Here is a 12,283-nt window from a genome sequence, read left to right as displayed (position 1 = left end):
AGTTTCACACAATTCTCCAAAATTATCCCATTTGGGGCTCTTGTCTTTACACTGACCTTTGCCCTCTCTGTCAGCATCCAGGACCTCAGCGTGGGTGATCCACTCCATGTAGCCGTGCAGGTCCTCATCCAGCTGCTGACGCTCGCGCAGCTTCTGGAATTCTCCTCGAGATCTGGCTTTCTCCCGCTCTTTGGTAAACTCTCTGATCAGAAAGAACAGAACATTTTTATTCGTGAACATTTTGTGAAAACTATGGAAGCAAGTGTGTGGTGAATCAACGTACCCACTGAGCACACCCAGAACCAAATTGAGCACAAAGAAGGAGCCCACAAGAATGAGTGGAACAAAATAGACCCAAGGCCATTCATTTCCTATGGCATCGTTTATCTGAAAGAAATAGTGACAATTGTCGTGTAAGTGCAGTGATTCCCAACAACTGTGGCGGGCACATTACTGTGTCGTAAGACAGTCATTAGCTGATTCAGTTAGTGTCGTGAGACTTTTCTCATGTTGAACATCTGCCTTGGCTCTATAAAGGTTGCGAAATACTGCTAAAGTGGAACAAAACAATCAACAAGTCAGAAGCGATCACTAACCCAGTAGAGAACTTTAGTCCATCCCTCCATTGTGATACACTGGTAGACTGTAAGCATAGCGAAGCCGATGTTATCAAAGTGGGTAATGCCATTGTTGGGACCTTCCCAGCCCGGTCGACACTCGGAGCCATTGATCATGCAGCGGCGACCGTTGCCGGCCTGTGCGCAGGGTGCGGGCATCTCACCCTCTGCTGTTGAATAGATGTCTACAGGCCAACGAGTCGGGGCGGGGGGAAAAAAAGTTCATGCATCATAATACAGACTTAGTAACATTCCAATCAAGCATATGCAGCCACTTGTCTCTGTGTAGTAGCAGGTTTTGTGCATTTTGCACTTGAAGAGCTCCAATCCCATGATGGCGTAGATGGTGACCAATAAGAAGACCAGCAGGGCGATGTGCAACAGGGGCAGCATGGCTTTGAGGATGGAGTTCATCACCACCTGCAGGCCTGTATGCAAACAACAAAGGAACGGGAGTCTCATCGTCCACACTCACATGAAATACACCTTCAGGAGAGAACAGGTTCTTACTGGGGACTCCAGAGACAAGACGTAAGGGACGCAAGACCCTGAAGGCCCTCAGCGCCTTCATGTCAAAGCCCCCTCCTTTTTCCATTGGAACACCTGCTATCGTATTGATGGTATCCAAGGCAAAGGTGACGAGACTGCCGTAGGACACCAACCATGCGGTGAGCGCTGCTCCCGTTTTGAGTCAGTCAGCCAAATAGATCCACTTACCCCATGAAGACGATGACAAAATCCAGTATGTTCCAGCAGTTCCGTAAATATGCACCTTCATGGAACACAAACCCATAGGCCACGATCTTCAGAAAGCACTCTAATGTGAAGATGACCAAGAAGATGTACTCGAGACTCTCCTGCAGAGTGACATATTGCGTTATTGAATGATTTTCTCTGGGTCAAAGCCATTACAATGAACAAAACGATTCTACACGTTATTATTGTTAATTTAGTATTTGTTGTAACAGTATTGGAAGAATAAATTCCTTGAAAATGAGACCTCTGTCTCAATGTTTTTTTCTTATTTTCTACTTTAATAAATGTTTCAATTGATTCAGGGTGTTATCTGTAATAAATATTGACATGTTATCAGACACGTGCCCGGAGTCCAGAGAAAATATTAATATGAAACGTTCCACTATTTTATGACATTTTGCTGCAGGTTCTATTTATTAGAATGCCCAGTCTATTATAATTAGTGATAGTTGGAAGATTTGGAAAATGACATACAAGTAAATACATTCCTTATTCACTGGAAAATAAAAATTCTGAGGTGAAAAAACATGTATTCAAGCAGAAAAAAATGCACTGTACTTGGTAAACATTTTACTGAAAGTACAGTATTTTACTATTAGGGATTGTAATTGTACTGATTTCCACAATAGCTGCAAAGTCCCATTTTAAATGGGAGTGCCACATCATGTTGTAAACTATTTTTATAACTCTCTTGAGTCATTTCAGTGTTTGCGTATGCGGATCTAATAAGAGCAAGCATATAAAGTAAAGCCAAGTGGAGCAGCTCTTGTTACATCCCTCACCTCAGAGGAATGAATTTTGGAGGGTGGCTGGTGAGTAATGAGGGGTCAGTTGACTTTGGTTAAATGGGTCAATCCGTCATATATCTGTGATTAGTACAAAGTTGTCTGTGTATTGTGATATCCATTTGGGAGACTGTTAGAGATGGTCAGTGATAGTTGGCTAAAACTTGCGTATGTGTCCACAGCGGGTTTTTCATGAGACCAACAGTCTGCCGAGCTGAGCTTCATCAATAGTTAAACGCTCTTGTCAAAATTTGCACACTGCAGTATTAATATACGGCTGCAGTGTCAGGTGGGGTTTTATGATAAAATCTACCGGCAACGTTGGGAACTAAACAAATATTACAGTCATGCCTTGAGATACGAATGAGCTGTCATACAAGTTACTGGAAATATTGCTTTCGTTTTTTTTTTTTTTTTTTGCTTTGAGATGCAATTTGGCGTATAATATCGAAAGAGGCTTTTACCCATGTATTGCCACTCCCAATTAATGTTTACTGTTAAATTAACCAAAAAAACTAAGAAAACTTCACATTGTGTAATATTAAAAACAATCACACAACTATCTCTTCCATTAAATATATGATAAAACACAAAGTAAAACGCCACAGACTCCCGTCAATGAATAGCATAGCTGTCGTTATATTATAACCCTTTATGAAATAAAAATTTGAACACAAATAGTACATCAACACAGACAATATATTATAACTTAATTGACCTAATTGCCTGAGATCTCAATAATGTTTTGACTTTTAAGTTAAATCTGTAGTACTTTAACTGGTCCTTTCTTACATAAGTATCTGTACTTCTAATTAAGTATGGTGTACGAGTATGGTTTACTATTTATTGACCAGGATCATCTTAATTGATATTAGTAGTTTTTGTAGCCGGGGATCGGATCACCAAAGTCCCCACCTTTGGCCACCACCCAGCTCACATTGAACCTGACCCCTATGGACCCTCTCACAGGTGGTGAGCTCTTGGGAAGGGGGACCCATGTTACCCTTCGAGACTGCGCCTGGCCGAGCCCCATGGATGCAGGCCCGGCCACAAAGCACTCACCTTCAAGCCCCACCTCTAGGTTTGGCTCCAGAGGGGTGCTCCAGTGACCCCCGTCGGGGCAAGGGAAACCAAGCTCCAGTTTTCGTCATAGGAGTTTTGGAGTCGTACTTTGTCTGTTCCCTCACCTAGGACCTTTTTGCCATGGGTGACCCTACCAGGGGCATGAAGCCCCAGACGACTTAGCTCCTAGGATCATCGGGACACACAAATCCCTCCACCACGATAAGGTGACGGCTCAAGGAGGGGACCGAAATGAGAGTGCTCCGCAGAGTGTCTGGGCTCTCCTTTAGAGATAGGGTGAGAAGCTCAGTCATCCGGGAGGGTCTCAGTGTCGAGGCGCTGCTCCTCCGGATTGAGAGGAGCCAGATGAGGCTGGGGCAACTGATTCGGATGCCTCCCAGACGCCTCCCTACTGATGTGTTCGGGCATGTGCCACTGGAAAGAGATCCCGGGGACGACTCAGGACATGCTGGAGAGACTTTGTCTCTCAGCTGGCCTGGGAACGCCTCGAGATCGCCCTGGAAGAGCTGGAAGAAGTACCTGGGGAAAGGAAAGTCTGGGTATCCCCGCTGAAGCTACCTCCCCCGCGACCCGACCTGGACAAGCGGTAGAAAATGGATGGATGGATGGAAGGTATTGGCATGTCTAAAACACAAAGGCAATTGCTTCACACCAATAAATGTGTTTGCAAACAATGTTCCATTTTTTTTTATATCAAAGTAGATTCTTGGTCATCTGGGTCATGATAACCTGGAATGGTTGAAATGAGACAACTGCACTTTTCTTGTTTGTTGGATTTGTCGTTTACTTTGCTATTAGCTTGACCATACAGTATGTATTCCGGTTGTTATTGTATTTAATAAGATTAGGTGCCTTTAAGTCCAGAAAAGTAATGGGCTGGATCTTAAAACTCAAGTAATACAGTATAATAAATAATTAATCGGGTACATTTGAGCCTTAACTCACTAACTGAATGGTATATTTTAATTTTACTTACCAAGCTGGAATTTGTGTTATTGCTATCTTCTTCAGGCATGGGCAGGAACACCGCCAGGGCTACACAATTTACAAAGATGGTCAGTAAGATGATGATCTCAAAGGTTCTGGAGGAGGACGCTCAGGATTATAACAGCAGGATGATGGAAATTCCACTTTAGTCCCAAAAGGAATACGAACGGACTATATTTGCTACGGGTGACGCGTATAGTGCCTGAACGTCATTAACATACCGTGTCCGACTTGTGGAAGTTTCTTGGGCTGGGATTTTGTGTGTTGACTGTGGACAATTCAATGTGTTCTGACAAGAGGGACCACGTTTTGTTTCTGAGGGGGCTCAATGAAGACATTTATGCAGACATTTGTTCCACTTGTTTAAAATGCACCGCTAACTCCGCAGAATTTACACTTTGAATACAGTATTGTATTATGTATTAAAGACCTTGCAATATGTTTTGAGATAATCACAGAGCTGCCAACCTGTAAAAATTCACTTTCAGAACAACTTGTCCAAATTTGTCTGACTTTCCAAATTCTCACAATTTTTTAAACATTTCCATGCGACAGGCATAATCACAAGCATTAATAAATTATCGCTTCAAAATTTGTCATTTTACTTTTTTAAAAAAAAATTACATCCATGTTCATTCATCAAAAAATGTGTCTGTGGATAAATGTAGCTTTGCTAACCCCTGTAAAAAAAAAACATCTACCATAGCAAATGAATAAGATCTCAAATGCCATTATGCAAATGTGAATTTTTCATATTCCCTTCAAGTAATCAGCTGACATGGCAGCTAAAGAGTATCTTGTTGTTGGCTATGAGTCCACACGTGTCATGCAGAGGAAGGTGGAATACTGAGGAAGAAGGAATTAGTTGTTGCTTTTTCTGCTTCTTTCTAAGTCTGACTTGAAGACAGCATGTGGACCAGGACGGCTGAGAGCATTTTGTTGTCCCAAAGACCAAGTGGGATATATTACAGCCACCAGAAGCTTCAAGATGATATTCTTTTGCATCTTAGACGTAGTTATCCATCCATCTGTTATTGTAGCTGCTTATCCTCACAAGGGTTTCAGGAGTGCCGGGGCATATACCAGTTAATTTTGGACGAAAGGCGGACTGCACCCTGAACTGGTCACAAGTTACAGAGCAAATATCGACACCATCACTGAGCGGGAATTGAACCCATGCTGCCCGCACCAAAGTCAGGCATATGTCCCAACACAACATCAGTGACTCGAAACACAGGTATGTGAAACATAAAAAAAGACGGGAGAGACTTCTTGTGTTAGTAGTGGTATTTGGGTGACAGTTGAGTGCGTCACGGTTATCGTGAATTCAGGGGATGCGTGCAGATGGTTTTTTTCCCCTCATGATTTTGAAGCCTCATTTTATGCACATTTTATTTAAATTTAATTCAAATTTGGGGTGAGACTTGTGTGAACCAAACAGAATTTTGACCTGGTTAGTCTGTTTTGACCCTTAATTTACCTACTAAACCTTACCGGTTTAGAAATGACTGGATGAAAATATGCACTTAGCATGTTCGACTTTGCTGTGATTTTGGCCATTGTAATTCTCAACCATGAAGAATTTTGTCCTGTCTGAGTACAGTTCAGTTGTACAGTATTTAACTGTTAAGTCCAAAACATTTTAACTCAATCTTGAATTCCTATCCTGCTTGAATATCCTCTATTTGCATTAATGTGCTGTATGAGGCATTAACCGCAGTTGTGCTCCAGAGTAAAAATGCTGTAGCCACTCCCATGCTACCTCATTCCCACCCATAGGGGGCTCAGTAAGAGAATTCCCCTGCCAGGTCAGCATCATGTCTCCCTGTGATACAGCGGGACAGCTGCAAGGCCCAAGAATACGTTCAAAGCAGCTAAACACACACTTGGGTGAGAATGAGTATTCCACCCCCACCCCTTCCCCTTCTCGTTCTCATTACACATCACACTACTGTTATGCTCATTATTATTATTGTTTTTTTTAGTGACAGTTCAAAAGGATACATTTTCCCCCCTACAATATTTTCCCTGGACTTGTGACCTGTCTATACGAGTGACATACCAATCTGATTATACTAGTGCGGTAAAAAGTGCCTATGACTTGGTTGTACATGTGGCAACAAATGGCAGAGGAATGTGAAGGGACTTTTTGCAATTCTGTAATGCGGATCAATATGTTTATAATGCGTGGAGGCACTCTCTGTCTGTATCAACCTTATCAAATGCTGCTTACAGATGTAAAATATCTGATATATGTGCAGTAATAAGCCCAACATTGTAAAAACCTTTCACTGAAGTTACAAAAACATGTATCTATCCAGAACTCTCCACTTAATATTAAAGGCGTTGGCTGTAAAAATAATTTGTCAGCTAATTCAGTTTTGGATGTTAAACGTGTCTAAACCAGGAATGGCCATGGAGCTAAAATAAAAGCAGGAAATTCCCAGCAGGGGCCGCATATCATCACTCAGCAGCTGGCTGTGTGCTCGTGCGCCAAGCCTCACATAGTGGAAGCGTTTCAGCGCGATTTCCACATTAAAAAGAGAATGTCTTTGCATTTATTCTGGCAACATTCACTTGGGCACAAGTTGCCAATAATTAAAGTCTTTACACATCAGAGACCAAAATGAACTGCGATAAAGAGACTAGGCCAACATTGGGCGGAAATTGGCATACAGCTGGTGTCAAGCATCTTAATCGCAGCTTTAAATTGTGGAATCGTGTCACCACCTGACACACTGGGAATGCTTTGTCTCTCTGAGTGACTCAACAAATGAGTATTTCAAAACAATATAAAGGATACTTCCACTCCACGATGTTGATGCAGGCCTTGCGGAAAGGATTTTTAAGAGTGAAGAAGAAGAGGGATCTGGCAGGTCGCGGGTTGCCGCCTGTGGCTTGCAACTTCTTCAGCTTCTCCCGCTGCTTCCTCTTCAGTTCCTCCTCGTTCATGATCACCGGCTTGGCCGCATCTGAGTTGGCTGCCATTCTGGAGACTCCCAACAGGTCTTAATCCTGGCAAAATGTCTCAGCTGACTGTATAATCCTAACTCGGCGTTGAATGTACTTCCTTGTAGCGAAGGCCTCCAGGATATGGACCTGATAATCCTGAATCTGCTCCTCTGAGTCCCTCCAGCAGAGCCTCGGGGCTCGCTTGGCTGAGGACCTCTGACAGGAAAACCTGCCAGCCAAGTGGATGGAAGCGCAGTTGGCCCTGCTGGAGTTTAATTTTAGACTGTGAACCAGAGGCGAGCCATGCTTGGGGATGGTAAAAAGGTTTGGGGGGTAGAATGTGGAAGAAGGGAGGAGAAGTAATCAAGGCGGTATCTGGGCTGGGCAAGAGAGGTGGTCTGAGTGAGACCATCTTGGAGGGGACTTTTAATTTATGGTCTGCACAAAATGTATGGTTTTAAAAGTGTGGCTATTAAAATATAAAAAAAACAAAATCACTTAGCCAAAGTAAGAACAACATAATAAAAACTATACTTCAAATTGGGGTTCAACATGGGTCTAGCTTGTTTAAATGCAAAAATCGACCATATTACATCAAAACTTGTTCCAAATTAGATGGAGGAAATTGTTAACGTAAAAATATGTCATACAAATAATCATTTCAGTAAAGACATTTTTAAGAAATGTGAACTTAAAAATTAATGAGAGCACAACGACCATTAAGTGGTCAGTCATGTCGTCTGTCGCCCTCTAGTGCTAATATTTAATACAATTAGAAAAACCACAGAAACACAAGCACACAAACACACCGAAAATTGCTCACCCGGTCTTTTCTTATTCTTGCATGAACACAAATGTACAGGCAAATAAATGTAAATACAAAACAGTAGCAAGAACATTCAAAAGAATTAGTCATATATATTTGATATAACAATCATGAGAAATGGTGGAATGTCAGCCAGCAGCAACTCAGAGGCAAAGGGGCGTCCAAAGTACTGGAAACCTCATTCATACGCAAACAAATCATACAGTTAGGCTTCAACATATATTTATATTTTGCCAAAAACTGTGAATCCTATTCATTGAGCGCCCAATTTTAATCAGGTCATCCGTGCATCATCCAAAGAATGACGAAAAACAGGAAGACCACCCATTAAATATTATACAGTATATTTGAGAAACATATAATGAGCAGTAATAATTTCTTAATAGATAAATGGCATGCTTTGGTCAATGTACATACAGTATTATTTTACATCTTAACAGAAAGCTTCACGGCTGTCCAAAAAAATAAAGTGTAACAAATTCCTTGCAACTCAAAAGTTGAATAAAAATATTACATAAATAAAGTTTAGGCAATCAATCTTTGTTCCATGGAGTACTACAAACATGGTTAATATTTAGCTGTCCAGGGCTGTGGAGGTTATGCGATTGGTCCAGTTGGAAAAGACAATAGAAATAGAGCATTAGTATACGGTGAAATGCCGCCTATCCATACATTATTTTTGACAAAATCACTTCTTGTCGTTTTATTCTTAACCCTGTGCTATTTGGGGAAAACCAAAACAAATAGTCGCAAAAACCGTACACTGTGCCACAGTTGAATTGCATTTGGTCAGTGACCGGCAGGCTTAAGAGCATTTTATGTTGGGGAGGAACAAAGTTTAGTCTTTTGTTAGTGGAAATTAAAGACAGGGTTCCTCACATGAACATATGCACGTCTGTGGCATCTTCAAATAAATAAATAAATAAATAGACAAATAATAAATGATCAGTAAACAATTACATTTTAAGGATCATGATTCCAGATGTTCAACGTTTTTCAAATGATAAAATGTTCAGGATCATTTGGGGCATATATATGTGTATATATAATATGGCTTGAATTAATAAATAATATACCCATTTTTTTTTTTTTTTTTTTGGGGGGGGGGGTTTCCAGTGCCGCAGCAGTTGGTGCTAGTGCTAAGTATTTGTCACTGGTAGATTTAAACTGCTGCACTCACAGGCTAAATTGAGCGTAGCATCATGTTTATCTCTGCATTATGCGAACAAACATCAAGCCATGGAAGGAACTGAGGCTGGAGCATAATAAAACAAGTGCAGCTGGTGACAGAAAAGATACCTGCTCTAAACCTTGGCTCAGGATCGTCCTCGCGGGGTTCAACTGAGCAGCTTGTGGCGGTCGAACACAGTCTTGCGCTGTTCCTGGACCTGTTTCTTCCAGCGCTGCTGTGCCCCCTCAACCCGCTCCAGCACTGTATTTCCTCTGGCCTGGCTGCTGTCCACCTGTGGTCGCATCTCCTACAAGCAGCCAGAAAACAACAAGGCATGAAGAGGAGTGGAGATTCGTGGGAAACACAGGAAATGGCGACCTTGAGCTCATTTATATGCACGTGTGTTCTGATATACCTCAGAGTCCTCCTCATTGTGCAGAGGCTGGGTGTAGGCATCATGCTTGCGGATAAGGGGATCCACCAAGAGAAGGAATAGCATGTACAGCAGCAGTGCACCCACAACAGACAGGTAGATGATGATCGTCACCTGTGACATAGATGAATGATTCTTAACCACAGGTGCTGAGCGTTGGCCGCCATTGCAGCCATGAGGGCTGCAAAATAGTTCAACACACGAAGGCCACTTGGGTTAGACACCAGAATTATGGCTTGTAGACCTTTTCACTGTGATGGCACATGTACTTCGAAGTGCCAAAAGCCTGAGCGATCACCGATTACAGGAGTAAACAAACCATTCTATATGAACTCTATATAGATTTTGATATTTTTTTAACATGAAATTGTCCACGTCCAGGACGAAAACCATACTGCTCCTCGTGAATCTTTGAGATCCCTGTTGTTGAGGCTTCGGGAGTTTGGGACTACCTCATATGGGCTGTTAGGTGCCTTTCCCCGTGGAGCAGGAGCTCGACAGACCGACAGCATCTGCAGTGTCGCTCTCTGTTGTGGTCAACAAGGGGCTGAGCCGAAAGGCAAAGCTCTCAACAAACAGATCAATGTATGTTCCTACCCTCAGCTGTGGCCATGAGCTGTGGGTCGTGACTAAATGAACAACATCCTGGATAGAAGTGACAAAAATGAGTTTCCTTCGCGGGGTTTGTGGGCTCTCCCTTGGAGTTAGGGTGAGAAGTTTAGTCATCTGGAATGAGGTCCGTGTCCAATGCCTGCTCCTCTGAGAAGTGGTTAGGATCCCTCTCAGAAGCATCCCCTAGTAAAGTGTGCTGGGCACATCCCATCAGCAAGAGGCCCAGGACATACATGAGAAACTATGTCTCCCAACTGGCCAGGAACATCTCATGATCACCTCGGAAGAGCTAGACAAAGTGGCTGGGGAGAGGGAAGTCTGGGTTTCCTTGCTTGAACCACTGCACCGTGATTCGGCTTCACATAAGTGTAGCAAATGGATAACATTGATGGATGGAGTTCTCATGTGCATTGACAGTTTCTTAAAAGGGTGCTTTGCAGGACATGTTGTGTAAGCACTTTGTTTACACATATCCTATATACATTTTCAAAAGCTATTTTTGAACAATTCCTGTTCTTTACTGTTGTTGTTCACAAAGTGATTTGCAACTTGAATACACTAAGAAATGGAAATGCAGGTCCCAGTTGAGAACCACTGAATTATACCATTACAGTCTGAAATACGAACAGGTCCCGCGCCAAGAAAAATTGGGCCAAGGTATAAAAAAATTAAAACTAACAGAGCAGTACTAATTACTAATGCAATATAAGGTCCAGTGAGGACATCTTGCTTTACCTTGATAGTGTTGCTGCTCCGCTCCTCATACTTGCACTCACACAGCAGACAGTAAGCTTCCACGTCGTGGCCAGGCACCGGCATGGGATCCACCACATGAAGGCAGTTGCTTAGGGGTGGGAGGAGGGGGAAATCCAGCAGAATTCGATACTTCACGAATCTCCAATTAGTACAAGAAGAAGGGACGAAACGCGTTGTGCTTACCAATCCTTTTGGGAGACATTTTGGTTATAGACGTGGCCCGTGATATTTCTGTAAGGCGGGCAGATACACTTGCAACGAACGTCTTCAAAGCTCTGTCAGTGCAGTACAAGCCCAGTTAAAGTGGTCTGATCTTATGAACATCACATCCATTCAAATCTTCTGGAATAAGAAGTAGCATTCAAAAAAGTACATGCAAAGCATGCGGATGTGCCTATTGTTGTAGATCATGTATTATGGTTCATTTATGAAAATTTCACGTGACTGTTTATTTTCATCCAGGATGGATGGTGGATCTTACCTTGGCATTAGCAACAGCTGCAGCATCCAACAGGAGGGCGAACACCGCAGCAGCTACGATATAAGTCCACGAAGCTCCTCCGGAAAACGGCATTCTCCCACCGAACCTCAACATAACGCGTGAAAACAATATGCACTCCAGTAAAAAAAAATTATACTGTATACGGAAACCCGGAGAATTGCGAGAAGCTAACTTAGCATAACAGCTGCGGAATTCCTCCACTTCCTTTTTCCGGCTTGCGTCACGCACGCCGACGATGTCGGCGACTGGTTAAAATACCATACACAAATTTACTTTTCAATCCAGACAAACCAGGCAAGATTTTACCGGACTGTACACTTATCAAATCTATGATTGTTTCCTGGGATCCATTAAATAAAATGCGAACAACACAGCGTTGATGTTTGTATGATTGCGATACATGTATGGGTAGTACAGTGTTTCTTTTCAAGGCCTGTCTCTTCTACCGAGTTATTTTATTGTTATTTCCAATCGTAAAAAGCAAATCTGAGGGATTCTGCAGATCATCAAATTATTTTCCCATAAATTCAAGACGATTGGAAATCCTGCTTCTCTGGTGGAATGTGCAAAAAAAACCCTGCCTCCTTAAACTAATCAATACCTCTATTTCCTGCTAATCCCGTTTTCATGTTTTTCCGTGTCGTCAGATCGTCATAGCTTTAATGAGCCAAAGGAATCAATGGATGACAAAATCAGCCTGAGCCCCTTGAGTTTGTGGTCGGGATCACAGAGATCACTTAAAAGCACGGTTGTTTCTCTAATCAGCCTAGATATGAATTTTGAATTGGGCAAGCCATCCTCGG

At 42.4% G+C, this 12,283-nt stretch overlaps 2 protein-coding genes across 5 annotated transcripts in view; both read right to left on the bottom strand.

The window, feature by feature from the left end:
- The window catches only part of LOC133505669 (dihydropyridine-sensitive L-type skeletal muscle calcium channel subunit alpha-1-like), a 25,569-nt gene extending 18,073 nt beyond the window's left edge, over positions 1 to 7,496 (bottom strand). The window contains exons 1-8 of the mRNA XM_061828945.1: positions 7,032 to 7,496; positions 4,218 to 4,323; positions 1,335 to 1,474; positions 1,128 to 1,261; positions 893 to 1,045; positions 597 to 802; positions 284 to 387; positions 57 to 202 (exon numbers count right to left, since the gene is read on the bottom strand). Of these exons, the coding sequence (XP_061684929.1) occupies positions 57 to 202; positions 284 to 387; positions 597 to 802; positions 893 to 1,045; positions 1,128 to 1,261; positions 1,335 to 1,474; positions 4,218 to 4,323; positions 7,032 to 7,216 (1,174 nt within the window). The 5' untranslated portion in view covers positions 7,217 to 7,496. The remainder of the gene's footprint in view (positions 1 to 56; positions 203 to 283; positions 388 to 596; positions 803 to 892; positions 1,046 to 1,127; positions 1,262 to 1,334; positions 1,475 to 4,217; positions 4,324 to 7,031) is intronic.
- Positions 1,358 to 12,283, bottom strand: tmem9 (transmembrane protein 9). Of its 4 annotated transcripts, none has more exons than XM_061828923.1 (7): positions 12,082 to 12,280; positions 11,460 to 11,725; positions 11,162 to 11,253; positions 10,958 to 11,066; positions 9,593 to 9,724; positions 9,306 to 9,484; positions 1,358 to 1,474 (listed from the first exon to the last, which is right to left on the bottom strand). In XM_061828923.1, exons 1-6 carry the CDS (start codon positions 12,107 to 12,109, stop codon positions 9,344 to 9,346), a joined length of 768 nt encoding a protein of 255 aa, XP_061684907.1. In that variant the 5' UTR covers positions 12,110 to 12,280; the 3' UTR covers positions 1,358 to 1,474; positions 9,306 to 9,343. The 4 variants fall into 4 exon arrangements, with proteins under 4 accessions (XP_061684907.1, XP_061684897.1, XP_061684916.1 ...); XM_061828913.1 differs by lacking the exon at positions 1,358 to 1,474 and adding an exon at positions 4,224 to 4,276; XM_061828932.1 differs by lacking the exon at positions 1,358 to 1,474 and having other exon boundaries at positions 7,997 to 9,484; positions 11,460 to 11,565; positions 11,653 to 11,725; positions 12,082 to 12,283.

Source organism: Syngnathoides biaculeatus, chromosome 2 (genome assembly GCF_019802595.1).
Source record: "Syngnathoides biaculeatus isolate LvHL_M chromosome 2, ASM1980259v1, whole genome shotgun sequence".
Lineage (NCBI taxonomy): Eukaryota > Metazoa > Chordata > Actinopteri > Syngnathiformes > Syngnathidae > Syngnathoides > Syngnathoides biaculeatus.
The sequence above is the reverse complement of the archived record's forward strand: the minus strand, read 5'-3'. Positions and strand labels throughout refer to the sequence as shown.